This window comes from Urocitellus parryii, chromosome 9 (assembly GCF_045843805.1).
Source record: "Urocitellus parryii isolate mUroPar1 chromosome 9, mUroPar1.hap1, whole genome shotgun sequence".
NCBI lineage: Eukaryota > Metazoa > Chordata > Mammalia > Rodentia > Sciuridae > Urocitellus > Urocitellus parryii.
Genome location: NC_135539.1, coordinates 26,770,441 through 26,798,007, shown reverse-complemented (window position 1 = coordinate 26,798,007; position 27,567 = coordinate 26,770,441). Strand labels below are relative to the sequence as shown.

The 27,567-nt window shown below is 61.7% G+C and overlaps 1 protein-coding gene across 4 annotated transcripts in view; it reads left to right on the top strand.

Annotated features, from left to right (window-relative positions):
* Gtf2ird1 (GTF2I repeat domain containing 1) overlaps positions 1–27,567 on the top strand; it is an 83,061-nt gene that overhangs the window by 8,403 nt on the left and 47,091 nt on the right. For all 4 annotated transcript variants that reach the window (XM_026396933.2, XM_026396931.2, XM_026396932.2 and 1 more), the window contains exons 2-4: positions 22,722–22,850; positions 23,744–23,885; positions 26,187–26,342. In XM_026396933.2, coding sequence (XP_026252718.2) covers positions 22,728–22,850; positions 23,744–23,885; positions 26,187–26,342 — 421 coding nt within the window. In that variant the 5' untranslated portion in view covers positions 22,722–22,727. The remainder of the gene's footprint in view (positions 1–22,721; positions 22,851–23,743; positions 23,886–26,186; positions 26,343–27,567) is intronic.

The following is a 27,567-nucleotide window of genomic DNA, read 5'->3' as shown; positions in this document are numbered from 1 at the left end:
GAGCTGGCTTTCCAAGGAGCACTGGGGTGGCTTAGGGAGCGGAAGCAGGTGGGGGTGGGCACCTGGGAGGTGACAGTGGGGACAGGGAGCCAGAGACGGAGTGCATGTGCTGCGGAGCACAGGAGCTCAGGAGGACAGGAGGTTCCCTGGGACCAGCTAGGGGGTGGCGTTGGCCAGGTGGGGGCCTCCCTGCCAGGCGGCACTGACTCCCCCAGCTCTGGGAGAAGCTTCCCGGGGTGGCCTCGTGGGGTGGCCTTGTACCCTCCCTCTGCACAGCCAGCGTGGGCCCCGCTGTGACCTCTCCTGGGTTCCCCGAGTGACAGGCCACTCTGCCAGCCACATCCCGGCCCCGTGGCTTTTCCCTGTGTGACGTCCTGTGCCATCAGCTGGGCTGATTCCTGCTGCGGACCTCAGCTTGGATGTCCCTGAGTGCTGGAAAGTGTCCCCAGCCCGTGCCTGCTCCAGGCCGGGCCCCCAGCTGTAGGCACCCCCGGCCATGCTTGTCCTGTCACCTTTACGGGCAGAGCTGTGGCCTCCCGTGGGTCAGGTCCCCAGCACTGTCCCCCCTGCATCCCCTCCTGGTCCTGGAGGAACGTCCAGGAGTCAGAAGCAAGGTCACGAGGGACTTTGGTCGGGGTCGCTCCATTCCAGCCCTTGCCATCTCACCCTGTCCCACGGGGCTGCCCGGCCAGCCTGGCTGTGGCACTTAGGACATCAGATGGGGGCAGTGGCTCTGTGACTCCCTGGGCCGGGTACAGCCCAACTCAGGTCCCCTCCGTGAGGAGCAGCTGGTGGGTGGCTTGTGGGAAGCCGAGCCGCAGCCTGAGCCCCACACCTGATGTGCGCAGCGGGTGCGCGTCCAGGGGCCACTGGCCACGGTGTTGGGAAACTTGGCCTTCGGCTGAGTCCCCTGGTTTTCAGAGTCCCTTCCAGCCCTGTGGGTGGCCCGGGGGATGGTTCACAGTCAGTGGGAGGTGCATTGCCATAGGTAATAGCAGGCCTGTGCAGAGGTTGGGGCAGAGGAGTTTACTCATTGCAAGAAAATCGCAGGGGTGGGCAGCTGGGATGGGGCTCAGCAGTGTCTTCAGGGACTTGAGTCTCTACCCTGTCACATTGTGTGTGCATGCATGTCCAGTTCGGGGACTTGAGCCTGGGGGCACCTACCACGGAGCTACAGCTTCCTTTTTTTTTTTTTTTTTTTAAAGACTTTTAGTTTGAGACAGGGTCAGGGGTGTGGGTGGTACTTGCCTGTAATCCCAGCAACTCAGGAGGCTGAGGCAGGAGGATCACAAGTTGAAGTACAGCCTCAGCTATTTAGCAAGGCCCTAGCAACTTAGTGAGACCCTATCTTAAAATAAAAAGGGCTGGGGGTGTGGTTTAGTGGTTGCATGTCCCTGGGTTCTATCCCTGGTAACCCCAAAAATATTTCTTTGAGTCAAGGTCTTATTAAGTTGCCCAGGCTGGCCTGGAACCTGGATCCTCCTGCCTCAGTCTCCTGAGTTGCTGGGATTACAGGCACATGCACCCCCACACCTGACTAAATGCATCTTCAAATTAGCAGATTCTTTTCTCTTTGGCAAGGGGGCACTGGGGATTAGACTCAGAGGCACGTCACCACTGAGCCACATCCCCAGCCCTATTTTGTATTTATTTAGAGACAGGTTCTCACTGAATTGCTTAGCACCTCGCTTTTGCTGAGGCTGGCTTTGAGCTCGTGATCCTCCTACCTCAGCCTCCCAAGCCACTGGGATCACAGGCGTGTGCCACCATGCCTGGCCTCAAATTAGGCTATTCTATTTTCAACTTTCTTTCTTTCTGTTTTGGTACAGGGAATTGAACCCAGGGTCACTTAACCATTGAGCCACATAGTTAGCCTTTTTTATTTTTTGAGACAGGGCCTTGCTAAGTTGTTCAGGGCCTGAGTGGCTGAGGTTGGCCTCAAACTTGCAGTCCTCCTGCCTCAGCCTCCTGAGCTGCTGGGATTGCAGGTGTGTGCCACCATACCCACCTTGCCTATTTACTAGTATTCTTAATTAAGATATAATCACATTAAAATCTTATTTATTTAGAGACAGGGTCTCACTGTGTAGCGCAGGCTGGCCTCCATCTCCTGGGCTCAGCGTCCTCCTCCTCAGCCTCCTGAATAGCTGGAATCCTCAGGCGGGCCACCGCACCCAGCTTGCTCTGTGCTTTTCAGCCAGGGGTGGTCGAGTTGGAAGGGACCCCAGGACATGTTGGCCTCTTGTCTTTTTCCGAGGTGGAAACCAAGGCCTGGGGCTGGGACACTCGACTTGCAGAGCCCTGCGGGGGCATGGGCTCCTTGTGCTCCTGCAGGTGCCGCCTGGTCCTCAGGAGGCGGGAGGGGCCCGTGGCAGCGGAACAGCTCCTGGCAGGTTCTGGAGCAGACTGTGGCGACTGGACAGGGACAGGGGTGCAGTCAGTGACAGAGCTTCCGAGATACCCTGAGGGAGGAGAGGACGAGAGTGTGATGACACCACTGTGGAGTGTGGCCGGTTCTCGTCCCCAGGGACAGGCTTGGGAACGTGGCACCGCTTCTGCTCTGTTTTTTTGGGTTTTTTTTTTTTTTTTTTGGTACCAGGGATTGACCTCAGGGGCCCTCGACCACTATGCCACGTCCCCAGCCCTATTTTTGTATTTATTTAGAGACCGGGTCTCACTGAGTCGCTTAGCCCCTGGCTGTTGCTGAGGCTGGCTTTGAACTCAGGATCCTCCTGTCTCAGCCTCCTGAGCCAGGTCTCGGTCACAGCGCCCGGTTCCTGATTCTGCTCCTTAGAGCCCCAGGTCCCTCCAGCCCTGTCTCTTGTCCAGTGGAGCCCAGCAGGCAAGATCCTCAGGGTCTGCTGGGTGAGGCTGACCACTGGGAAGGGCTTCCCAGGGGAGGGACCCCGGGCGCTGGCCTGGGCTGTGCGAATCTTGGTGCTGTCCCCTCAGGGTCCTGCATCTCCATGCACCCCTGGGTCACGTCCCCCCATGGAGGGGCTGCCGAGGGCACTGGGTGTGGGGTGGCAGGTGCGCACGGCTCAGCTCAGGGCTCCCTGTTGGGTGGGGACAGTGACCGCTCACTCCCTTGTGTGCCCCGGGGCTGGTGAAGCAGGGGTGCCCTGAGTGACCCAGAGCCTGGGGTCTCGGTCATGGCCAGCCCATTCCAGGACCTCTCCTGCCTCCGTGACCCACCCTAGATCCAGGAAAGCCTGTGACCTTGGCAGCGCGGGACACTTCTCCTGCTGCGTGGCCCACTTCAGACTGGGTGTCACCTCCATACCTGTGGGTCCCTGCTGGTGTCCAGGGCCCACCAGGCCTCCGGAAGTCTCTCCTCAGGGTTTCCCTACAACCTGGGGCCGCTCAGGTCTCCTGTGGGCCAGGCCAGCGTGGGCAGTGGGCCGGATGGAGGGGCTCATGGGGCACTGTGCTGAGGCTCTGTTTAGGGGACACCGGGGACCAGGAGTGTGCCTACTCTGGGTCCCAGCAGACTTGGTTTGAAGCTGCCCCAACTCTTCCTGCTGTGTGACCTTGGGCAAGTCACTCAGCCGTTCTGAGCTTCCACGCCTCCATTTATGCCAGTTGCCTGAGCATAGCACCTGCTGATGCTGACCCCACTGGCTCCATGTGACCGTGGTGTCCAGGAAGTAGTCCCAGGCCCTGCTGGGCCTGTCCTTCAGTGAAGGGGTGCACAGACAGGCAGTGGTCAGCCCCCTGCACCAGGGCCTGGCTCCCCTCCCCTCTGCTCTGTGAGGGAGGGGCAGAGCCTCGTCAGTGTCTTTCCTAGAGTTGAAGCCTGGGGTCCAGAGAGGGCAAGCAGGTGGCCTGGCCTCACACAGCCCTGGAAAGGGGAGAGCAGCTTTACCCCAGGGCCCAGGGGCCTGGCCCCTGGGGGTTCTCCAGGTGACAGTTGATGAGCGGCTGCCCACCATTGGTGTCAGGGACAGCTCTCAGTGTCCCTGTGGGCTGGCCGCCTGCCTGCTGGGCCTCAGCCGTCCAGCTGTGGGCTAGCTTGCAGCACCCATCCCCGTCCCCTCCCGGGTGCCTCAGGTGTGAGAGATGCGTCAGAGGGACGCACGGAGCCTGTGTGGGCATGCATGTCCCCCTATAAAGCCAGACGGTGTGAGCTGCCCTCCGTGCACTTCACCTGGGGGCTCCCTGGCCTGGTGGCCCTCAGTGGGTCTGCAGTGGGTACTGAGTGCGTGTGAAGGGAGCGCCTGGGCTCGGGGCCTGTTGGGAACGGACCGCGGTGTTTGTATGCAGGCGAGCTGGGCAGGTCCCAGGGGATGGACATCTGCCCAAACCTCTCTCCACTCTAGTGTGTGGGAGGAGAGCCTGCTCGGGAGCCCGGCAGCACAGATGCAGGTCGCCGAATCTCTGGGCTTTGGTGTGCCCGCCTGTAAGTGTGTGTGAATGTGTGGGAGACGGTTGTATTTTCTGTTGCTATAACAAAGTATCTGAGACTGGGTGATGTATAAAGAAAAGAGGTTCACTGAGGTCACGGTTTGGGAGGTTCAAGAGCATAGTGCTGGTGTTTGGTGAGGGGCCCTTGGTTGTGTCACAGTGTGGTGGCTGAAGTCATGGCAGGAGCGTGTGTGAGCGGGAGAGATCCTGTGGGAGCAAGGAGGGGCCAGCCTTCCTCCTTCCACGACAACCTGCCCTCCTGAGAGCTCACTCAGCATAAATCCCACCCAGGGCTTGCCCCTGGGGACCCAGGGACCTCCTGCCAGGCCCCACCTCCTAAGGGTCCCACTCCCACTCTTTTGGGACCAGGCCTCCATCCAGCACAGGTGATTCGGGCCACACCCCATGCAGACAGTAGCAGTGACTTGTCACCCATCAGCGCCTGGCCTGGCCTGGCTCCTAGGAACCTGCCCAGAAGCTGCTGAGATTCCTTCGCACTGCACCCTGCTCCCCTGCCCTGTGCCCTGCTCCTGGTTCCCCTCCTGAACCTCCATCTGGCCTTTGAATCCAGTCCTCCATCCTGTCCCGAGCTCTGGTCCCCGTGAGCAGTGGATGACGCTGTGGGTGACCAGGTGTCATTCAGCTCCTCCTCCCCCAGGTCAGGGTCCCGTCCTGATCCGCCCCGGTTCTAGGTGCAGGTGAAGCAGAGGCAGAGAAAGGGCTTGCACTTGGTTAGGGTCCCTGGCATCCCATAGGGTGCGGGGCGCAGGGGCTCAGGGCAGGCTTGGGGAGTGCCTGGTGCAAATGAAGAGGACGGGGAGCAGGAGGGCATTTGAGGAGAGGCTGAACCTACGTCATTTATTTTTTGGTACCGAGGATTGACCCCAGGGGCGCTTAACCACCAAGCCACACCCCCGCCCTTTTTTATATTTTGAGACAGGTTCTCCCCGAGTTTCTGAGGCTGGCTTTGAACTCGAGACACTCCTGCCTCAGCCTCCCAAGTTGGAGGGATTACAGGTGTGCACCAGTGTTCTTGGCTGAGGCTGGACCTGTTGACTGCAGAGAGAGGATGGCTGGAGGCCCAGAGTGACCGTAGAATCTGGGGGGCGGGGGCGGGCAGGAGGCCGGATGCGGTGTGGGTGTCGGGTGGTCCTCCCGGCTGGGGCAGAGGCTGCGGAGGCCTTTGGACCACTCCCAGCCCAAGTTCTCATTTCACACGTGGGGAAACTGAGCCAGCGGGGCCAGCGTCTGGCTGTGCCTGAGGGGGCGTCTGGAGCTGGGAGCCAGGCCTGCCTCAGCCCAGCCCGGCCCGGCCCCTCCTGGCACCGCTCCCCCCACTGCGTCTGCTGGGAGGCTGCGGTGGGTGGAGGGCAGGGAGGCTTGGGCAGAGGCCAGCTGGGTGGGTGGGGCAGGAGCCAGCGCCCCGGGATTAGATCACGCAGCTCTGGTTCGCACGGCCCAGCGTTTCCAGACAAGAGGGGCCTGGCACTGCTCAGCCTGGGTCTTCTGAGGAGGAGTGTTGACGTCTGGCGTGTGCGTGGGGTCCCGGGAGATCCCCAGGGCCTCGCCTGGCGCTGGGCTGCCCCCTTGGCCCCTCCCCACTGCCCACCTGGCCCCAGCCTGTGCCACAACACCAGCTTGGTGGCCCAGCTGGCCCAGCACCCTCGAGGCCCTCCTTCTGTCCCCCACAGAAACTAAAAGCAAATCCATGTCCCTACAGCACAGGGCCAGGCAGCACCTGGCACCAGGTGCCACAGCTCGCTGCTGGCCCATTGCCAGCCTGCCACATCTGAGGACAGATGTGTTGTTGGCGGGGACAGGAGAGCCCATGTCCAGGCAGTCCCTGGGGAGGTGCAGCTTAGCAGGTGACGTCAGGTGACGCAGTTGTCACTGCCACTTCCATAAGGGGCGCTTTTCCTCAGAGGCTCTGGGCCCTCCCTGTGCAGGGATCACCCCAGCCACTGGCACCCTTGGGCCCCAGGGCTGCGAGGCAGGGAGGGGCTGAGTGTCTCCCTGGGTGACCAGCTCCTGAGAGCAGGTACACTTGAGCCTGTGTCTCCCTCGTCCTGCCTTCGGGGTGGGGACCAGGGGTGCTGGGGCTTGGCCCGCTTCCTCCTGTGTCTGCTCTTGGACCAGCTCACGTGCTCAGCTTCGTGCCACGTGACATTCTAGTTGACCGGCTGTATACATGGTGGTGGCCCCATGAAGTCGTGCTGTCCAGTGACGTCACAGTTTGTCATGATGTTGGCACCACCCAGAATCACTGCGGTGGCCTTACTCCCACTGTGGCCTCGTCCTGAAGGCGTGTGACAGGGCCTACTGCAGACCAGGCATTGCTGTGGGCACTGCTCCCGGGTAGGGAGGCGAGGTCACCGCCCTGACTGGGCCTTTGTGTCTGACCTCCACGCCACCTTCTGTGCCAGCCTCCCCTCTGTGACAGGGCCTGTGGTGAACGGCTCAGAGGACAAGATTGTGTAGGCGCACAGGTTGAGGGTCCGGTCCACGGTCAGCCAGCTCCATGGCTCTGTGGCCTGAGGTGACCAGACCATCACAGCAGAGGCCCAGGTGGAGGAAGGTGGGCAGCTGGTGGCGGCTGGGAAGAACCCAAGGAGGGAGTGGAGATGGATGTAGCCCCCATGACGCGCCTCCCCTGGCCCTACCTGCCTGTAGCTCCCACCCCTCCCGCAGGGCAGGGTGTTAGCCCTTCTCATGGGTTAATCCACCGACCGTCGGAGTTCTCCTGGTCGGGCACTTCCCAACGCCCCATCTCTGAACATGGTCATATTGGGGATCGAGCCTTCACCATGAGCCTGAGGGGACATTGCAGATCTGACCATAGCACCTCCCCAGCAGACGGGACGAATGCAGAGCTCTCTGTGGTTGGGGACCCTTGGTGATCCTCCTAGGGTGGCCGAGGGGCTCTGTGGCGCAGTGTCTGGGCCTGTGAGAAGGGGGAGAGACTGGGAGTCCTGGCCTCCGGCAGGGGACCCTCTGCAGGACCCGGGAGCCCGGCCCGCAGCCCAGGGCCAGCTGTCCCCGTGCAGCCCCGCTCGCTCAGGGGCCTCTGGGAGGTTGCTCTGTGCACTTTCCCTGCTCCCTAGACCCCGCAGCTCCACCTCTACTGCCCCCGGCCACCCTCCTAATGCCCTCTGCTGTTTTGGTGCTAGGGATCGAACCAGGGCCTTGTGCATGCGAGGCCAGAGCTCTCCCAGCTGAGCTCTGTCCCCCCGCCCATCCTGATGCCCTCTGATCTGCCTCCCTGCCACCCCCAGTCCCACCTCCCTGTGGTCTCCTGTGTCTTCTTGGCCTCAGTTCCCTGAGATCTCCATCTCCAGCCTCCCGGGCAGGGTCATCCACATCAGGGCCTCTGCTGTACCCCACGTCTCAGAGCTCGTCCCTCCAGCCCAGACTCCCCCAAGCTTCCAGCCCTTTTGTGCACAGGTCCCAGAGGGTCCCCCCACCCACCTGGTCTCCACTCTTCCTTCCCAGCCCACTGCCTGTGAGTGCAGGCCAGCCCCACTTGTGCCCTAAAGCTGGCTTGCCCTCGCCCACCGGCCCTGGGCCACCCCGCCCAGAGGCCTTCAGAGGCTCCTTGCTAAAACGCCTCCTGGGGTCTTTGCCTGACTTCTGCAGCCAGGCCCGTCTGCACCCACTGCTTCCTGCCTGCCCTTCCCGGCCCTGGACGCTGCAGCCACTCAGCTGGGCCTGTCCCCACCTCGCCCACTCCTGAGCCTCTAGCCAAGGCCGCTGCCCTGCTCTGCCCGACCGCGACATGTGGGCGGTCCAGGCTGGCGGTCGGGTTTCCTGGGCAGCCGGGCACTTGGCACCCCTTCAGAGCCTTGCTCAGCATTGGCGTCCAGGAGAGGTGGGTGCTGCGGGGCCGGGAGGCGTCCTCCGAGGCGGTGGCATCCTATTGGGACGTCCCCTAGTGCAGCCTGCCTGGCTGCCCTCCCCCGCCCTGGGAGCGTCACCACTGACTGTCCCTGGAGGAGGCGTCCCACTGGGGGTGAAGTGCGTGGAGGGCCCCCGGGCGACCACCGCTGGCCGTGCGAATCACCTGCTGTCTGTTGACCCTGTGGTTTTTAATTCCAGTCATCTATTGTTCTGTCGCCTCCCAGCCTGGGGTCCCTCGAGGGTGGGAGCACCCACTGTTGGTCCCAGCGCTGTGTGGGACCAGGTGTCCTGGTTCACATGAGCTTGTGGCACATTCCCACCTGCATGGTGATCCCCTGTGTGGCAGAGGCGGTGGCCGTGGGGACTTGTCTGTCCGTGGGCCTGACCTGAGGACCCCTCAGCGGGGACATGGGTTTGTCCTGTTCCCCAGCCAGGGCCCCTCACAGGAGCTGCACCCGCCCGCCCGGGAGGCCCTGCGCAGGCAGCCTGGAGCCTGTCTCCAAGGCCAGGACGCCGGTTGCCATGGGCACGCGGGCCCGGGCAGGGCCGCCAGGGCTCATCCTGGTCACCAGGCGGCTGCCCCTGCCCGCCAGGAGCCAGCTTTAAATAAGGGGGGGGGGCTGACCCAGGAGGGCTGTCTGCCCAGGGGTGGCCTCCCCACCTGGGAGGCAGGCCCAGGGAGACACACCCCTCCTGATGGCCCAGGGCCCTCCAGCTGTGCCTGGGCAGGGTAGGAGGTCCCCTGCGGGAGCTGGGTCCCCTGGCTCAGCCTGCTGCCCTGTGCTGGGAGGGGTGACTGGCTGGCTCTCTGGGGGCCTAGACCTGCAGCCAGGCCCTGGCCTGCTGTCCTGCTGCCCACTCGGTTCCCTGGGAAGCTCCTGGGCCCACCTGCCGCCTAGCCTAGGACTAGGCCTGGGGACCCTTTTCCTGTGCCGGGTGGGGAGCCCAGTTGGGTGGTTTATTTTTAAAAGCACGAAGTTCCTGTCCCGTCTTCCAAACGGTGATAGACAAACCACTGACTTTATAAAATGCATAAAAGCAAAACGAAGGGCAGTCAGGCGCGGATCTGGCCATGGAGAGGCTGTCTGCAGCTTCCCTCCCTCCCTTCCGGGCCCCTCTGCATGTCCCTGAGGCCATCTGCGGGGGCAGGGCATCAGGAGCCTGCTCTGGCCTGGCCTGTGTGTGTCCTGAGTGCTTCTGTGACTCACCGTGTGCTGCGTCTTTGCGTCTTGGATAATTTCTCAGGATAAATTCATAGAATGAGAGTCTTGGGTTCAAGGGTGGCGACGTGGTTGAATGTAAACCCTGTGACAGTGACGCACACGCATAATCCCAGCAACTCAGGGATCGAGTTGTCCCAGCGACACAGGCCAGTCTGGACAACTTTGCAAAATCCTGTCTCAGAATACAGAAAGGGCTGGGGATATGGCTCAGTAGAGCCCCCCAGGTTCAATTCCCAGAGCTGGGGGTGGGGGAACAACCCCACAATTTTTTTTTTGACATATGTCAGCAGGTCACCAAATTCCTTTGTACAGTGGACCGCATTGGCCCAGGGCCTGGGCAGGGTGGCTGGGGTTGAGCTGCTGGGCAAGTGCTTAGCCATAGGTGAGGGTCTGCTGTTGAGAGACGTTCCCTCGACTCCGGCTCCCGCAGCCTCCAGGCAAGGCCCTGGGGTGTGCAGACAGTTGAAAAGGGACAGCGTGCTGTGTTCGGGTGCCTGACGAGGTGTCTCAGGACCTGAGTCTTCTACAAACTTTTGTTGAGAAAAAAGTCATTTATGACAAGTGGGCAGCCCCTCCCCCAGGCCACAAGCAGACCAAGAACACCCCCAGCTCCCCGAAGCCCCTGTCCCCGCCCTGCTGGGCTGGCTGCCAGGGCCTCTGACGTCTTTGAACCCTGCGCTGTGTGCCCTCGCACCCGGAGTGTTTCGTCACGGTTTCGACACTCAGCCGCGCTGTTGCATGAGCAAGAGGCTGGTCCTCCCTCTGATGTCTTTTCCAGCTGATCAGGCGCCAGGGTAAGGGGGGATGCATTGGGGGCAGACACACAGGCGGCTGCTGAAGTTGGGATCCTGTCTGTTTCGTTGCTCGTTTTCCAAGAAATAAAGTTTGCTTCCCTGAAAGCCCCCTGGGGAGCAGGAGAGGAGCGATGGGGGTGCAGCTCAGTGGTGGAGGCTGCGCTGGGGCACGAGCCCCCATGGGGTCCTCAGCTCCCTCTCCCTTCCCCCCCAAATCCCAAGCTCAGCTCCCCAGGTGGACAGAAGTCAGCTGACTGGCCTCCACCTGCTTGACCCTGCAGGTGCGTGTCTCCAGGTGCAGAGGACAAGTGGGCAGCATCCAGTCCCAGGAAGGGGGCATCGGTTCATCCTGGGACGATCATCCCAGTGGGCACTGCTTCTTTGCATTTGGATCTTCAAACTGTTGTTTTTTATTTTATTTTATTTTTTGGTACTGGGGATTGGACTCAGGGGTGCTTAACCACTGAGGTATATTCCCAGCCCTTTTTGAGGGGTGGGGTACTGGGAAGTGAACTCGGGCACTTGGGCGCTGAGCCCCATCCCCAGCCCTACTTTGTGTTTTATTTAGACACAAGAGTCTCACTGAGTTGCTTAGGTCTTGCTTTTGCTGAGGTTGGCTTTGAACGATCCTCCTGCCTCAGCGTCTCTAGTGGCTGGGATCACAGGCGTGCTCCACCGCGCTGCCCTTTGACCTCAGACGTGAGTGAATCTGGCCTTCATATGGGGCCTCGGGAGCCAGCGTCATGAAATGGGGGACCTGGGAGAGGTGGGGTGAGCCGCAGTAGGCGTCAAGGGACTGGTACGTACTCAGCGATCAGGGGCAAGTGACTGTGCTCAGTAGCCGTTGCTGGTGCTCATCTCCGTGGTCACTAGCTGCAGGCACCTCGTTCTGTGCCCAGTCTCCAGACACTTTTTTTTTTTTTTTTAAAGGAGAAGCACAGGGGACTCCTGTCACAGAGGCTGGGATTCTGCCCACCAGAGGGGCCGGGTGTTTCCAAAGAGGTGATTCATAGGCCACACTCTGGGTGTTGTTGGTCGGAGTCGTAACTCAACTTGTTAATTCAGGAGATTTCTGAGATCTTCCGGTGCCATCTCCAAGTCTGGGTCACCTCATTCCTGGGCTGGGTGGTGCCCAGGACGGAGAGCTCTGCCTGGGGTTGGGGGGGCGAGGAGTGATTTTGGGGGAGAGGAGTGCGGGGAGTGGGAGTGGAAGGAGAAAACTGTCAATTTACGATGTGAGCCCCAGGCGCAGTCCTGCTCCAGGCCTGAGGTGGAGCCTGCCACGTTCCCTGCTCCCCGCTCTCGGAGTGCGCCTTCCATTCCTGTGGAAAAGTGGGCTACAGCCTCTCCAAGCCGCTTCCTGTGGAGAGAGGGTGAAGTTGGGGGAGGTGACCAAAGTCCTGTTCTCCCCCAGGGGGGCGTGGACAGCCCTGGGTGTTGCTGCCTGGGCCGTCTGGGGGTCTGGGTTCCTCTTGGTGCAGTCTTGCTGCTTGGCCTTTGGGAGTGGCTCGATCCACGCAGTGTGTCTTCAGGGTCCCTCCATGGTGTGGCCGGGGCAGGTGCGGGTAGAGGGCGTCTGCTTACCCGGTAACTGGGCAGTGGACGCTGCATGGTGACGTCGTGAAGAGCGCAGGTGTCCAGAGGCCCGTGGGAAGCCTGCATCCTGAATGCTCCCCACTGTCACCTCTTTCCCAGCCTTAGATGTGTGCCAGGTGGGAGGCTGGCCACCTTGGCTGGAGGGGACAAGGCTTTGTGGGTGGGGTTGTGGCAGAGGGAAGGACACCCTTCTGCAGACACCTCAGTCGGAGGAAGCAGGTGTGGCTGAACATGAGGCCCCGGGCTGACCTTCCACAATGGCAAGGTTGATGGACAGGGCAGCTCATTGGGCAGCTTGGAGCTGAGGCTTTATAAAAGTCGGTCCCATCCACCCATCGCTGCTGTCTGACCTTCCTAAGAGTGCCGGCTGGTGCCCATTCTGTAGGCGGTCAGGGGGAGGTTTGGGGGAAGGAAAGCACTTGTGCATTGGACGAGCCCCGGGGAAGGCAGGGCTTCTCTCTCATTCTTGAAACGTGCCTGGAGTCGGAGTTTTGAGAGTTATGGGATTGGTCGGTTCCAGGGTGTTTGTGTCCCATCCTATTGCAGAAGTTATTTGAAAGACTCATCAAGGAGCATGGCAAGAGGGGTCTGGGGACGTAGCTCAGGGACAGACACTTGCCTAGCGCTCACCAGTCCCCCACTTCCATCCATCCCCTCTGTCACAGGCAGTGGCTTTGATCATCATGATCTAAGGGGCTGCAGCCTCCAGGCAGGAGACGGAAGGGTTAGCAGCCAACACCTGCTCTCTGAGAAGTTCTGCCCGTGTCTTTGGGAATGTCTCACTGGCCACAAGCTGTCCCACGGCCATGCCTAGGCTGCAAGGAGTCTTTGGTATCCAGGGGACTCGGTTCCAGCACCCCCAAGGCAGGCACCCCAATCCAAGGAGGCTCAAGCCCTGTGGGCAAAATGGCACGGGATTTGCCCAGGACCCGGGCACATGGCCCGTGTGCTTTAAGTATCTCTAGATGACTTCATGTGACTGGCATGGCAGTAGCTGCTGCAGCGCATAGTTGAGGGAATTATGGCAAGAAAAGAATCTGTTCAGTTCAGCTGCAGGTTTTATTTCTTAAATATTCAACCCACAGTTGGTAAAAATCTGTGGACGTGGGACCTGTGGACGTGGGGACCGGCTTTGTGTGTTCCAAGCCCCTTGAGGAGTTGGGGACAGGGGAGAAGGTGGCTGTGTGAGGTCTGAGTGGCCACGGGGTTTGCCTCAGGGCCACGCCCACCGGGGATCCACGGGTTGGCAGTTGTGACCAAATGACCCGGCCAGCACAGTTGTAGAGGAGACAAGGTTACCCCGGAGCTCTCGGTTCCAGGGGTCTCAGTTTGTAGAAGGCCAGCTCCATTCCTCTGGGCTCCAGGTGACATCATGTGGGAGAGGGTGGAGGAGAGAAGGAGCTCGCATGGTGATCAGGAAGCATAGGGACTCCCCTTGCCCTCCCTCCAAATATGTACCCCAAGCCATGCCCAACTCCACCTCCCCAGCCACCCCCACCCCCTTGGGGACCGCTTAGTAACCCCCGTTGGGGGGCTTAGCTCACTGATGGGGTTTAGATCTCACAGCCCAGTCGTGTCTCTGACCTTCTACTGTCTCCCACGTGAGCTCTTGGGGGACACCACGTCTAAACCCTTACACCATGTGCACTGGGGGTCCATGGACATTCAGGACCCACGCCCACCTGGGCTCCACACCCACTTGGGGTCCATGCACACTCAGGGCCCTGGATTCTTGCTGTGGGCGGTCACCGCACAGGATGTCGCTCTGTGGCCACCGGCTAGGAAGGAGAACTTCTTGTTGTGAAGTCAGCCGAAGCCACAGCCCAGCTGGGTTGCTCCAGGTGGCCTCAGTGGGACGCCTCTGCTGCAGGTGGAGGAAGCCCACACGGGACGTGGCCTCAGCAACGTGGACTTCTACTGTGCAGTGTGAGGCCTGGAGGTGGCTGGTCTGGACTAACAGAGACCTGGTCCTTCCAGGGTCTGCTGCTCTGCAGGTGACCCCCCTCCTGGACGGTTCTTCTCAGGGCCGTGGTTGGGGTGCCCCTGCAGGAGGAGGCCACCCCAAGACCCTCTCCAGGCACAAGCTCCCCAGTAGCTCTCTCGTCTCCGTGGCCAGGATTGGACCAGTGCTTCTCCTTACCCCAGTCTCCCCATGGGAACTGGAGGGCCCTGATCCAATCTGGAGACCCGGCTTCACCCTCAGGCCTCGGACCATAGTTGGAAAGTGTTTTCCGGTCTCCACTCGTGCAAGATTCAGTCCCCAAATCTTGTGTTAGTGGCTTTAAGAGTGTGGTAACAAACCAACTAGGGTGTTTCGGGTGGGCTTTGGGAGTGGTTAAATTTGGGCACTGGGATGGGTCCCAAGCACCTGCCTTTAGATGCCAGGGCACAGTGGGCGAGCCGGCTTAGCAGGAGGAGAAGGGCCCGGGAGGGTGGCCTTTGGGGTCTGGGCCTGGGATGGGATACAGATGTCTTGACCACACTCCAGATCCCCTCGTACCGCACTGCAGCCAGGTGTGAGACCCCCTCTGGCTGTCAGCCCAAAGCCTGGCCTGTGTGTCCTCACTTAGCTACAATGATGGGTGGCAAAGGGGGGTGGCCAGAATCCAGGGCCACGGGTGACACCTTCCCCACTGGGGAGCCCCTGGGGCAAGAGATGAGTATCCAGGGGGAGGGTGGGTCTGCCAGGGAGGAAGGATGTCCCCCAGCTGGGAGGGGAGGAATGTCATTTTGTTTGTTCTCTCGAGCTGCTTTTTGGAGAAACAGGCATATGGCAGCACTGGCGGGGGCGTGCTTGGGTGGCGTGTGAGCGGCTTTGCCTTTTGCAGGGCTAGGTTTAGTTTTTCCGCTGGCTGCCGTCCCCCCCCCCTGCCAGATGGCCCACAGGGCAGAGACGCGAGTCAGAGGCGCTTCCTGGGTGTCTGGAAACGTCCACTTCTCCAGAGGCCCTTCTGGGGTGTCCAGTGGCGAAGGGCTTGGGGAGCTCTCCAGCAGACCAGGCCTGAGCCTTGCAGAGAGAGGTCTGAGCTGGGGACTGCATGTCCAGGGCAAAGGGCGTGGGCAGCAAGGGCCCCTCCGAGCCTCAGGAGGCTGCCGTAGCAGGTGCAGGCTGGTGTCCCTTATCCACAAAGCTTAGGGCCAGACGTCTTGAATTTCACATCTCGATGGATTTTGCGGTATTTGTCAGAATGTCATGACATACATGTCTTAGGTACCCGAGTCTACGCTTCTGCTTCATGGACACCTCATGCATGTGGCCTGAAGGTGATTTGTTGCTGTCATTTGTACCAGGAATTGAACCCAGGGCACGTAACCTGAAGCCACATCACCACCCTTATATTTTATTTAGAGTTAGGATCTTGCTTAGTTGCTGAGGCTGGCTTTGAACCCACGATCCTCCTGCCTCCGCCCATGGGATCACAAGTGTGTGTCACGATGCCTGGCCCCAAGGTGGTTTCAGAGTGTCTCCAGATGCCTGTGTTGGCGTCCACCCATCACGTGAGGCTGGGGTGGAATTTTCTGCTGTGGCGTTAGGGTCCCTGCTCAAAAAACACAGTGTGGGTCTTGGAGCATTTCAGGTTTGGGATTTTCAGATTGGGACGATGCACCTATTCCACGCATGTGGTGCCTTGCAAGAGCAGCGTGTGTATTTTCTGGGCTCAGGTCAAGGTGTGGGCGGGGCCGCCATTGAGCAGAGACTCAGCCTTTTGCTTTCCCAGCCTCTGGCGGCTGAGGCTCTCATGGACTTGTGGCCACGTCCCTGCAGGTTCAAGGCCACTGTCTTCAATGTCTGTCTGCCCTTGGCCTTCGCTCCTGCCAGTTCCTCACTCTATCATAGGGAGATGTGACGGCCTCCAGGGCCTCTGCAGGTCTCCCTTCTCAAGGTCCTTCAGTGTGTCACCCCCTGAAGTAGTTTTCCCTTAGAAGGTGACATTTATAGGCCCCAGGGATGAGGACAGGTGTCACTTGTCGGAGGTCACTTTTGAACCTACCAGGTGCTCCTAGGGGCAGATTTGCCGCCCTTCGTGCTGTGATGGACAAGGCCTGGGAGAGGAGGGCAGCTGGGGATTCCTGCTGACCCTGTCCTCTCTTCCTGCCTCAGCCCTGTCCCCACTGGTCACCTTGGACACGTGCGTGCACCTAGACCATCCACCAAGCTTGTCCATGCTCCCAGCACTGCCCCTCGGGCCCGACCTCTGCAGGGCCTGCGCTGGGTGTGCCAGTGACCCCCGAGACAAGTCGCCTGGACCTGGCTACAGCGCATGACAGTCCCCTCCTATCTCAACCTCTCCCTGCTGGGGGTTGACTGGGCTGGGCCAGGTGGGTCTTGCCCAAGTCCTGTCCTGTGGCTGCATTGGAGGTGGCCAGGGTTGGGGTCATGTTAGAGACATCGTCAGGCGCTGGCCTGGTGCCTGGGCTGGGGAAACGGCCAGGGCCTCTTGGGCATCTCCCCCTTTTTTGGCATTTCCAGGACGGTTCCGCTAGGACAGCCGGGGTCTCGTGGCCACCGTCTCAGAGTAGGTGGAAAGTGGGCACCCTCGAGCACTCCCGGCTCCTTGGCTGGTTCAGGGTGAGCAGTGAGGCCCGTCGTCAAGAGTGGGGAGTCAGTCCTCACCACTCAGTGGGCCAAGGGCCAGAGAACCCCTAAAGCCACTGCAGGATGACAGGCTAGTGTGGAGTCCCCTGGGGCCTCTGGGTGGCCTGGAGCGAGTGCAGGCTCTGGTGGGTGTGTCCCCTCAGGCTCAGGGCTGCTCCTCGCAGAGGACCCTGAGCGTGGCCTGCGGAAGCACAGCCGGGTTCTGGAGCCAAGGGCCGGGTCAGGCGGGAGCTCGCCCTGTGGGCCTGTCCCGGGTCTGGTGGCCTGTGTGGCCCAGTTCACTCACTTCGCAGGGTGGTGTCCTCGGTTCCTCGTGGTGAGCATCAAAGTTCCCTTCCTGAGTCAGTGTCTCCACCTGCTGTCCTGCGTGGTTTGTCACATGCTCACCTGTGGTGCCACCCTGGCTGCCCCGCGTCTGGCACTGTGCGCTGAGCCGCAGGCCTCAACCCTGTCCTGGGTCCTGGGTGGACTGTGGACGTGCAGCTGCTGGTCCCTGTGACTATCTTAGAGGTGACGAGCAGCGGTGCTGTCCCCATGGTGGCCGTGCCCATGTCCACTCCTGTGCTGTTGCATCTAGGGTTCTGTTTACGTTTATCCTTATCAGATACATTATCGGCAAGTATTTTCCCGGATCTGCGAGTCGCCTTTTCTTCTGTCGACATCGCCCCGGACGTCCTCCCCTTTATCCCCGGATGGCCAAGGCATGCTTCTCCCTTTGCCCTGTGCAGACAACCCCAGGCTGCCTTTCACGTACCCAGAGAACTCCTGTCCCCCCTTGAAAACCCTTCTCAGCCTTGGCTGGCAAAGCCCTTACTTCCCCCAAAGTAGGTAAATGAAGGTGGGAGTAAAACACGGGCCACCTGCCAGGCCCAAGGGTGCCCCTGTCGTCCTAGTGACTTGGTTGCTTGAGGCAGGAGCATCACGAGTTCAAAGCCAGCCTCAGAAACTTCTTAGCGAGGCCCTGAGCAGCTCAGCGAGATGCTGTCTCTAAATAAAACACAGAATGGGCTGGGGGTGGGGCCCAGTGGTCAGTGCCCCTGGGTTCGATCCCCTGGACCCGAAAAAGAAAAAGAAAGCTTGGGTGACCCCTTTCTGTCCCCCACACGAGGCTCTGTGCCAGGCGGCTTCCCCGTCCTCTGTCCGAGGCCCTGTGACTCTTTGTGAATACACTGACCCTGTGATCTCCAGCGGGCAGAAGGGGCCTGGCCCAGCACAGGCTCCAGCAGGTGCTGAGTGACCGATTGTGGGGTGGCCCGGCCAGGGGAGGCGCCCCGGCTGCTTCCCTGGCCTCCCACGGGCCACCACCCTCCAGCTGGGCAGAGCCACTGCTGCTGGCCCCCCTACAGCTCACTGCTTAGACTGACCCAGTTGATGACCAGGCAGGATTCTGTCCCCTGGTTGGGTAGCTGGGTTCTGTCCCCTGGTTGGGTAGCTGATAAGACGGGGACTTGGTGACTGCCAGAGTTCAAGAGTGTGGCGGGAACAATGGGAGAGCTTTGTCCCCGTGGGGCCAATGGCCCAGGTGCCCTGCCAGGCCTCCCAGGCACCCCTGGCGCTGGGCGGGCTGGTTCCTGGAGGGGCTCGGTCTCCTGGGTGGTCCTCCCTCCTGCAGCGGCCCTGCCAGGGGCCTCCTCGCCTGCTGTGACCCGGGGTGACGGGCGGGCAGCACGGAGCCCCCTGACCTGCTCATGGCTTCCAGAGCCAGCGCAGAGGCTGTGTCGTTGTGTGGGGTCAAAGGGACCTGACCTGGTACTCTCAGGTCCCCATTGGGCACCTCCTGTCTGTGGGGCCTTTGGCTGAGAGTCTACTAGCCCTCAGCCGGGCTCCAGGGCCAGTTGGAGTGGGCTGTGGGGCCCAGTACTGTTTGTGTCCCCTCTCCTGGTGACAGGCCTGCCCTGGGCCTTGGCAGCATCTGCTCCCCCAGGGACACAGCTCTCGGCCAGACTTTGGCTCAGGGACCCCCTGGGCGGCCTGCGGGGCAGGCAGGATGCAGAAGCCTTGGAACCTGGGTCCTAGATCCATAGGACTATCTAGGTCCTGGCTGCCATCAGAGTCCCCGGGACTTACCATGTAGCCTCCTGGACCTGCTGTTGGGGGTGTCACCTCTGAGCCTCAGGAGTGTGGTGCAGGCCCCGGGGGTCACCAGGCAGGTGGTGGCAGCCTCTGGCCTGCGGGTGGGCACAGTGGGTAGGGATGCCAAATGAGGGGCAGGTCACGGGCCACTCCACAGCTGGGACTCATCACCTTATGGTGACTTCCCTCCACCTGCCCGGCTCTGCCCTTGGGGTTTCACACTCAGGCCTGAGCCCCGAGTCGCGGCGTCCTCTCCCCATCTCCCCAGGTGCAGGGCCCTGCCTCCTCCCGCGCTCTGTGTCCCCCTGCCTGCGCAGCCCAGGCCTGGCTGTCACCTTAGGAAGCAAGTTCATGGTTTTGGACCCAAAGTATGGATACACGTCCCCTGTCCCTGTCTGTCCATGTTCTTTGCCGCTGAGGGAGGTGTGTGGGCACCTGGCCCTGATGGTCCCGTGTCAAGGCCGGAGCCCGGTGACCAACTGTCCAGAGACTGAGGACACAGAACTCTCTGCTAAGTCCCAGCTGTTCCTGGGCAACTGAGGGCCAGTTGGTCACCGTGGTCAGCTCTGCACGTGGCCCTCTGGTCTCTGTGCTGGTCATCCTGGGAGCACAGGCCTCCTGCCTTAGACTTTGAGGCAGACAGGACGTGTCCCCACTGTCTGCTGCTGGGACCTGGGGAGAGTCCCCTCTCATCTCTAAAACAGGCTGCTGTAGCAAGGACGCTCCCCAGACCGGCGGCCAGGTGATGCAGGCGCTGCAGGTCCTGGGGCAGCACCTGGAGTATGGCCAGGTCACTTCACTGTGTGCTGGAGGGACCACCCAGAGCCCTGGCACCCCGCAGCCTCTGTTCTCCATCAAACTGCTCCGCCAGAGAGACCGCGCCTCCCGAGGTGCAGGCTCCCAAGGGTGGCCAGGCCCTGCCTGCAGCTGGCCGACACCGGGCTCCCCTGGCATGGTGGACTTGAGCGCCTGTTAGAGGCGTGTGTGTCTTAGCACCTGGGGATGCTTGGGCCAGGCTGCGGCCTGCAGGACAGACACAGCCTGTGGCCTTGGGGAGACCACGTTCCTGTGGGGACACTGGGCAGGAAGTGCATGGGCTGTGGCTTCAGATGGCAGCATGTTCTGTCGAGGGTCCCAGGAGGGGTGGGTGGTGAGGGGCTGGCCTCTGCCTAGCTGGCCACGACGGGGGAGGCCCTAAACCTGGACAGGCCTGGACCTGGGCAGAAGGGAGAGGCAGAGGGCTGTGCCCACAGGCCCACTGTGCACAGGGGAGTGTCGCTTTGGGTCTTTGTGCAGGGACAAGGAGCGTCTGGGCAAGGGAGGAACGTGGGGCCTGTAGCGAGGCCCCCTGGCTGGGGAGGAGACCCCACCAGCAAGAGGGGAGGCCACTGCACATGCGGGGCTGGTGGGCAGGACTGGACGTGCCTGGAGGTGGATAGGCTGGGGTAGGTTTGGGGCTGAGCTAGCAGGGTCGTGATAGGAGGCAGGAAGAAGGGGGTCAGGATGTTGTCCTGCGTCCCGCCTGAGTGGTGACCCTGGGCCCCGAGGGTGTGCTGACCACTTGTGCCCTGTCAGGAGCCAGTGGCCACCGTGTGTTCTGGGAGCCTCGTCTGAATCTGCTCTGATCTCCTTCTGTGACTTCCTGGGCTGGGGCTCCCTGTGACTGCACCATCTCCCGGGGACCTTCCCTCTGGCCTCACTGTTGACTGGTGCTTGCTGTCCCCATGGTCCCCTGTCCTCTGCACGGTGAATGGCAGAGGGAGAAGGTGTGGTCCAGCGCCTGGCCCGGGTCTCCTGGGCTCCCGCCTGCCTGCCAGCTCCAGCCACCCAGGCGTCTGGGGAGTGGGCTCCGAGTGCCCGGCTGGCGGGTGTGGACTTGGTGGCCCCAGCCCAGCCCCCTTCCTGCTCCCTCCCGGTTCCTTCCTAAGTGGATTAGGGCTTTGCAGGAAGGAGCCGGTGCAGTCTGGGCGACCGGAGGCTGGGGGAGGCCAGGGCCAGTGTCTGGGCTGCTGCTCGGGCTGCTGCTCGGCCTGATTCGATTTGGGCCTTGGCAGCGGGAAGCGGCAACCGGAGGCTGGGCTGGGAACCGCCCGGGTGATGGGGGACAGCAGCAGGGCCATCAGCTCCCAGCTGTGCCCGCTGCCTCAGTGAGGGTCCTGGGGGCTATCCACACAGCAGACCCCTGGGGGGACATCATGCCACAGATTGCCCCAGGAGGTGGCTGGGGCACAAGTCGTCTGTGGGCTTCTGTCACCTACAGCCTGTCAGCCGTCAGCACCCCTTCATTCCCCAGATCTCCAGGTTCTAAGATGAAATGCCGTCTGCAAACATTCAGAAGCAGAGCGTGCGTGCGTGCGTGTGTTTGTTATAATAATAATAGTGATTTTTTTAATTAAAATATTAATTTTTAGTTGTAGTTGGACACAATACCTTTATTTCACTTATTTATGTTTATGTGGTGCTGAGGATCGAACCCAGGGTCTCACAAGTGCGAGGAGAGCGTTCTACCACTGAGCCACAACCCCAGCCCCAATAATAGTAACTATAATAATAATAATAATTATTATTATTTTGGTGCCGAGGTTTCAACCCAGGGGTACTTAACCATTGAGCCACATCCCCAGCCCTTTTTAATATTTTATTTAGAGACAGGGTCTCACTGAGTTGCTTAGGGCCTTGGTAAGTTGCTGAGGCTGGCCTTGAACTGGCGATCCTCCTGCCTCAGCCTCCCAAGCTGCTGGGATTAAGGGGTGTGCCTCTGCATCCGGCTCCAATACATGTTTTGACCAAATGCCAGGCTGGCCGGTTGCCGAGGTCAGTCTTCAGCCCCAGCCAAAGGGCTGATCTGAACCAGAACTAAGGCCGGAGCTCCGCTGCAAGCCCAGTTAGATCCTCGGGATGTTTCTGTCACTGGGGTGTCACTTCTTACCCCCTTGTGTGCGATGGCCTCTGACACCTTCTGCTGTCTGTTGGGACCATCCACCTTTGCCTGTCACATACGGGGGCATTGAGGTGGCCCTGGGGCAGGCAGACCTGGTTTTGCCCTTGCCGAGCTTATCTTCCAGAGGGACCGTGGTGGCCTGTTTCCCTAGGAAGCAGGACGTGAGGACCTCCAGCCTGCTGTGCCCTGAACTGGCCACTGACCCCCAGCCAGGGAGCAGGCACAGCCCTGGGCTGAGGCCAGGGAGGGAAACCCTGGGTCACCGCTGTGCTCTCTTCCACTTGCCTTGGGGACGGGGCAGGAGCTGCCCTGGGCAGCCGGTGGGGCCTCCATCTGATTCCCGGGGTCAGGAAAGGGAGAGCAGAGCCGGGGGAGGCCCAGCTGGTGGGGGAGGCCTCCCCTGGTCCGAAGGCAGCAGGATGGGGACACGCACCTCTGCCTCCAGGAGCCCCGTAATGACAGGACAAAGTCCTGCCCAGGCTGGTGGAGGGGCCTCTGCCCTGCCCTGCCTGCCTACGCCCTGAGGCCCTGAGGCGGAGCCCCACAGCGGGAGTAGATGGAGGCCCAGAGGCAGGGGCAGTAGCCTTGCCCTGGGGACATGTGGCTTGCTACAGAGAGGCCAGCCAGGGCACCCAGCCAGATAGGCTGGCAGTAGGGTTGTCCCCGCCTTCGTTGGACTGAGGCCAGGGGACCCAAACCTGCGAAGGCAGCTTGGAAGGACACTGGTGTATTTAGGGGGAAGGACACTGGTGTATTTAGGGGCAGAGAGACCTGCAGCCTAAGCTGTGTGTGTGTGTGTGGGCGCTGGCCAGGAAGCCAGAACACCAGGAGTTGAGCTCTCAGGGGCAGTAGGGAGCCATGGAGGGTGTGTGAGCAGGGGCAAGGCCGTGGCCAGAGATGTGTACACATGGAACGGTGGGATTTGGGCTGATCTGACAGAGCAGGCATGGTACTGGGCTTGGCCCAGGGCTGGTGGTGCCATGAGATGCCCCTCCCAGTGATGTCCTGGGCCCGCACCGTGCAGGCCTGTGCGTGAGCCGCTGTCCAGGGCTCAGATTCCTGAGGCACGCAAGGCCTTGGTCTGCCGCAGCTGGAAGTCGAGGCGGCCTTAGGGGTCCGGGGATTGGGGTGGTGGCCGCCCTGCGTGCCCTCCCCCAGGGCCTGGTGCCCACCGTCCTGTCTCTCCCCTCCTCCTCCAGGTGACCATGGCCTTGCTGGGGAAGCGCTGTGACCTCCCCGCCAACGGCTGCGGGCCTGACCGCTGGAGCTCCGCCTTCGCCCGCAAGGACGAGATCATCACCAGCCTCGTGTCGGCCCTGGACTCCATGGTGAGCGCCCACCCTGCCCACCCGGCGCCTGCGCCCCTGAGCGCCGTCCTGCCTCAGCGCGGTCGCAGGGTCCAGCCAGGTCAAGTCCATAGCCTTGGGATGAACGCTGGTGCCTGGGCCTCGTGCCCTTGTCCCCCCACTCCTTGTCCTCCTAGGTCACCTCTTGCCATTCACATCCCGCGCCCGGGATGAGCCACAGTCTCTCCTGGAGGTTAGGACGGAATACTGTCCTTTTCCTTGGAGAAGCTTCTGTGCCGGGAGCTGGCAGGTGTTCAGGAGGTCTCTCTGGCATCTCTTAGCTGTACCCCTGGGTCTTAGGATGATGAAGCTGAAGCTCAGAGAGGGCAGAACAGAGCCTGGAGTCACAGGAAGATAAAAAGCAGCATTTATCATGCGCCAACTGCATACCACAGGTTTATAGACAGGGTTTTCCTATTGAGATGCTGGTATCTGACTGTAGGGACCCTCTGTGCCGAGGAGCTACCAGCTTAACTCTGGGGCGGTGGACCCACAGAGGTGGCCCAGTCTAGAGATGGCTTCCTTCCCGCCCCTGGTCTTCATTCAAGCTCTAGGTGTGGGCTTCTGTCCCCAGCTCTGTACATGGGCCAGTGGAGCCCAGTGGGCTGTGTCCTCCCCCGTGCCCTGACCAGAGGTGCCAACATGGAAGCCCAGGTCCCCTGGGGCTGAGGCAGGAGGCCCCTCTAGATCTAGGAGGACCTCAGAGGGAGGAGCAGAAGGTGCATCTCTTCTCCCGGCCCCGTGGCCAGTCTCTGGGGGCCTGTCACTTGTCCCCACTGCGGATTCGAAGACGGAGGACGGTGGAGGGGTGGCCTCTCCCCTGCGCTGGGTCCCTGCAGCCTGAGCGGACCCCTGTGCCCCCGCCCCACCCGCAGTGCTCAGCGCTGTCCAAGCTGAACGCCGAGGTGGCCTGCGTGGCCGTGCACGACGAGAGCGCCTTCGTGGTGGGCACCGAGAAGGGCCGAGTGTTCCTCAGCGCCCGCAAGGAGCTGCAGGCCGACTTCCTCAGGTTCTGCCGTGAGTACCGCGTTCCCCACCGCCCCGGCCCTCCCCGTGTCTGCTCACCCTCCGCGGAGTTGGCCGGACATCCGGCAGCCTGTCTAGTGGCCCTAGTCCCCAGTGGCTGGATGCGTGAGCGTGACTGAGCCACTGCCATCTGCCCACTTTCAGGCAAGGACACTGAGCCTAGTGTTTTCACCTAGGTCCTCTCAGCCGCATGTCCCCTGAGCCTGGGCCAAGGGCCCTTGTCCAGCTGAGGTGGGTGGACACGTGTGCCACAAGCCCCTCCCAGTGAGCTGTCTGCCCCGGCCTCCGCCCTGGGGTGGGCACTGTCACTATTAGAGCCGAAATCATTTCAGCTCCCTCCTGGGGGCTCGTGGGGACAGGGCCATGTGCTGCCCACTGGGACATGCTCGGCAGGGGTGGCCCTCGGTGGCCAGGGTGTGCTAGGTGCCCAGCAGGCTCCAGAACGTCCCCTCAGCTCACAGAGAAGGGTCGAGGCCTGGAGGGTACATGCCCCCCGTCCCCCTGGCGTGTGGTGAGATGGTGGTAGCCCCAGCTGTGGCCCTGTCTGCTGCCTCGTCTGCAGGTCAGTGGGCCCCAGGCCCCGCCCGTCCTGATGCAACCTTGAAAATCAGGCACATGCACAGCTGGCACCCAGGGCCCAGGTCCCCTCCAAAGGACCAGCTCTCCCTCTGTGAGTGAGGGTCCCGAGCAGAGGGGACTTCTGTAGTCCTGGTGCCTTCCTGTGCCCCTAGGCCCAGGCCTGGCCTCTGCCGCCCCTCTGGACCCCGGTCCCAGGTGTCCTCTCTCCTCTGCCTTGGCCCCTGCTGCTGCCCCTCTGGAAGGACCTGGCGCCTCCCCCTGCCTGGAAGACATGTCCCAGCCTCAGAGTCGTTCCGTCCTCCTTCCCCGTGCGCCCCCACCTGGGCCCACACCCGCACCCCGTGCGCCCCTCGCCTCCCAGCCTGCGCAGTGGCCCCGGCACCCCGCGCCCTGACTCCCTGTCCATGTGCTGGTGCCTCCACCTCCTGAGGAGGTCAGCTTCTCCTTGATGTGACCTTGATGGACTGGGACCAGCAGGGAGGGACCCTGTAGGATGAGGCCCCAGTCCAGCCGGAAGGCCAGCAGCCGTGGGCCACACGGCTCAGCCCCCGGGGTCTGCCTCGGGGTCTGGTGAAGGTCCAGGCGCACAGGCCTGAGTGGGTGGCCTGGCCACCAGCCCCAAGCCGCCTGGTGCAGGGAAAGTACCTGTGGTTCAGAACCCGCCGCAGAGGCTCTGAAACCTGCAGCTTTTGAGTATCCTGTGTCACGGTGGGAAATTCCTCACCTGCCGGTGACAGGTCAGGGTCACAAGCCCAAGACCAGGACACCCACCAGAGGCCGTGCATGCGGCAGGGTGAAACCTGGGTCAGACACGGGTCCCTCCCCAGGTGTGTCGTGTATTCGCATGGATTTCAAAATGGGTGAACCCCAACTTTACGACTCCACTGCCCCATGGTGAAGGATGCTCATCCGGGGCCCTGAGGGCCTCAAGCTGCTCGTCTGTGAGGGGGCCCGTGGGTGAGCGGTTGCTGTGGCCGCACTCAGAACAGAGCCTGCACGTTGTCCCCCGTGGCTCCAGCTGTAGGGCCACTGTCCTGAGCATTCCCGATCACGAGGGCTACTCCCGAGGGCAGCGTGTGGGCCCTGGGCACCCCCGGCTAGGCACACCGTTGTGGGGCTTCTCCTGCCAGCACCCCTGTCCTGCTCAGCCTAGAGCCCGGGCCTTCCCGAGGTCAGGGTGGGTGCTGGGCTGAGGTGCGGCAGGCTTCCAGGGCCCCAGGTGGCCATCCCGTGGGGCTGGGGCCGCAAGGGTGTACCTGACCTCCTGGAGCCGGGGGCCACGGGACCCTCCCTGTCCCCTGCTGGTGTGGCTCTGGCACATTCCCCAGGATCCAGTCACACCCCCAGGCCCAGCCCGGCAGGAATCTGCCTCCTTGCAGGCTGATGGTCCCCTGACGGGGTCTCTGTCCTCTCCACCTCTGGCCAGTAGGAAATGGGGGGCCAGGGTGCTAAGATGGAGTGTGTTAGGGTCAGAGGACAGTGCAGTGGGCGGAATGGGTGCCATGGAGCCCCCGTGATTGTCCAGCACTCAGACTCAGAGGGAAGGGACTTACTGAGGTCACACAGTGAGGTGGGGGTGGCCAGGGAGGAGGCCACAGCTGGGCCGGCCCTCCAGGTGGCCGGGCAGGTCTGGGGCACTGTGCAGAGCCAGGTCCCAGCCTGAGGTTGATCTGGGGCCATGGGCTCACCGTGACCTCATGCTCTGTCCCACAGGAGGACCCCTGTGGAAGGACCCAGAAGGCGAGCACCCCAAGAAGGTGCAGCGGGGCGAGGGGGGCTGCCGGGGCACCCCACGGTCCTCCCTGGAGCGCGGCTCCGACGTGTACCTGCTGCGGAAGATGGTAGAGGAGGTTTTCGACGTCCTCTATAGTAAGACCCTCCTCCTCGCACCTGGGCCTGCGGGCGTGGGGGTCCCTGGCTACCCCAGCTCCGCACCCAGGGCTTGGTGTCCTGCCCGCCCTTTCCTGAGCTGCCACCCGTCTCCACTGTCACTCAGGCCACTGCCACTCTGCCCTGGAAATGACCTTGGTGTGGGGGGTCCTCGGCACAGTCTGGTCTCAAGTGCTCCCTGGCTTGGGGCTGACATCTAGGGGCCCACCGCTGCTCTCCCTCCCCCTCCCACAGCCCTGTCTCCATGCTCCGCTACACCAGTGTCCTGAGCCACATTGCAGAGCCCCTCCTGTCCCCAACACGCCCTTGCACTACTGTGTCATGGGCCATTGCCTTCCCCATCCCTGTCTGGGGGACTCCTGTGTCACTCTCTGAGGCCTGGCCTCAGGAAGCCCTCTCCTCCTGGGATAGGGCCTCTCTGGCACCCACTGTCCCCTCACCAGGGGTGGTGCTTGCCCTTCTGGCTGTCCCCAGCCTGGGAGTTCAGGGCCCAGCACCGCAGGGGCTCAGAGTGTTTGTTGAATGACTGAATGAACCCTGTCCTGTGGAGGTGGGGAGGAGGCCTGGCTTGGCCTCTCTTGGGGAGTGTCAGGTTACAGGAAGTCTCTGGGCCCCAGCAGTGATCTTTACACTCCCTGGATGACCTTGGGCCTGTCCCTGAGGACCCCACCTCGTCCATTAGGAACCTTTTTATCTGTTCTGTATGCAGCTCTGGGTTCTGAAACAGACCTGAGGAAACCCGCTGGTTTGAGATGAGGAGAAGGCCAAGGGGACCTAGGGCCCCGGAGGCCCTGGGTGGAGGGCTTGTCACGCACACTGACTGGGGCGCGCTGGTCACCTTTGCCAGCCACGGGGACATGCCAAGCCCTGCTGCACCCCTGCCCATCCAGCTTCAGTCCCCCTTGCTCACCTCCAGGGTCAGGTGGCTGAAGGGTGCAGACCTCTTTCTGGCTCTGGGTAGGGACAGTGGTACAGGGGTGACCAAAGGTGTCCCTAAGCCTCGGGCCCTCTGTCCCCAGCCCTTCCTCCCTCTCAGCCCTCTTCCTTTCCCATGCCCCTCTTCCAAGTCTGTTTCTTCTTGCTCTCCTCCCTTTTCCTGGGTCCCCTCCTTGTGGGTGTGTGTGCCAGGGACAGAGCCCAGGGCCCTTTACCGTGAGCCACATCCCAGCCCTTTTATTTTACATTTTGAGATAGCATCTTGCTA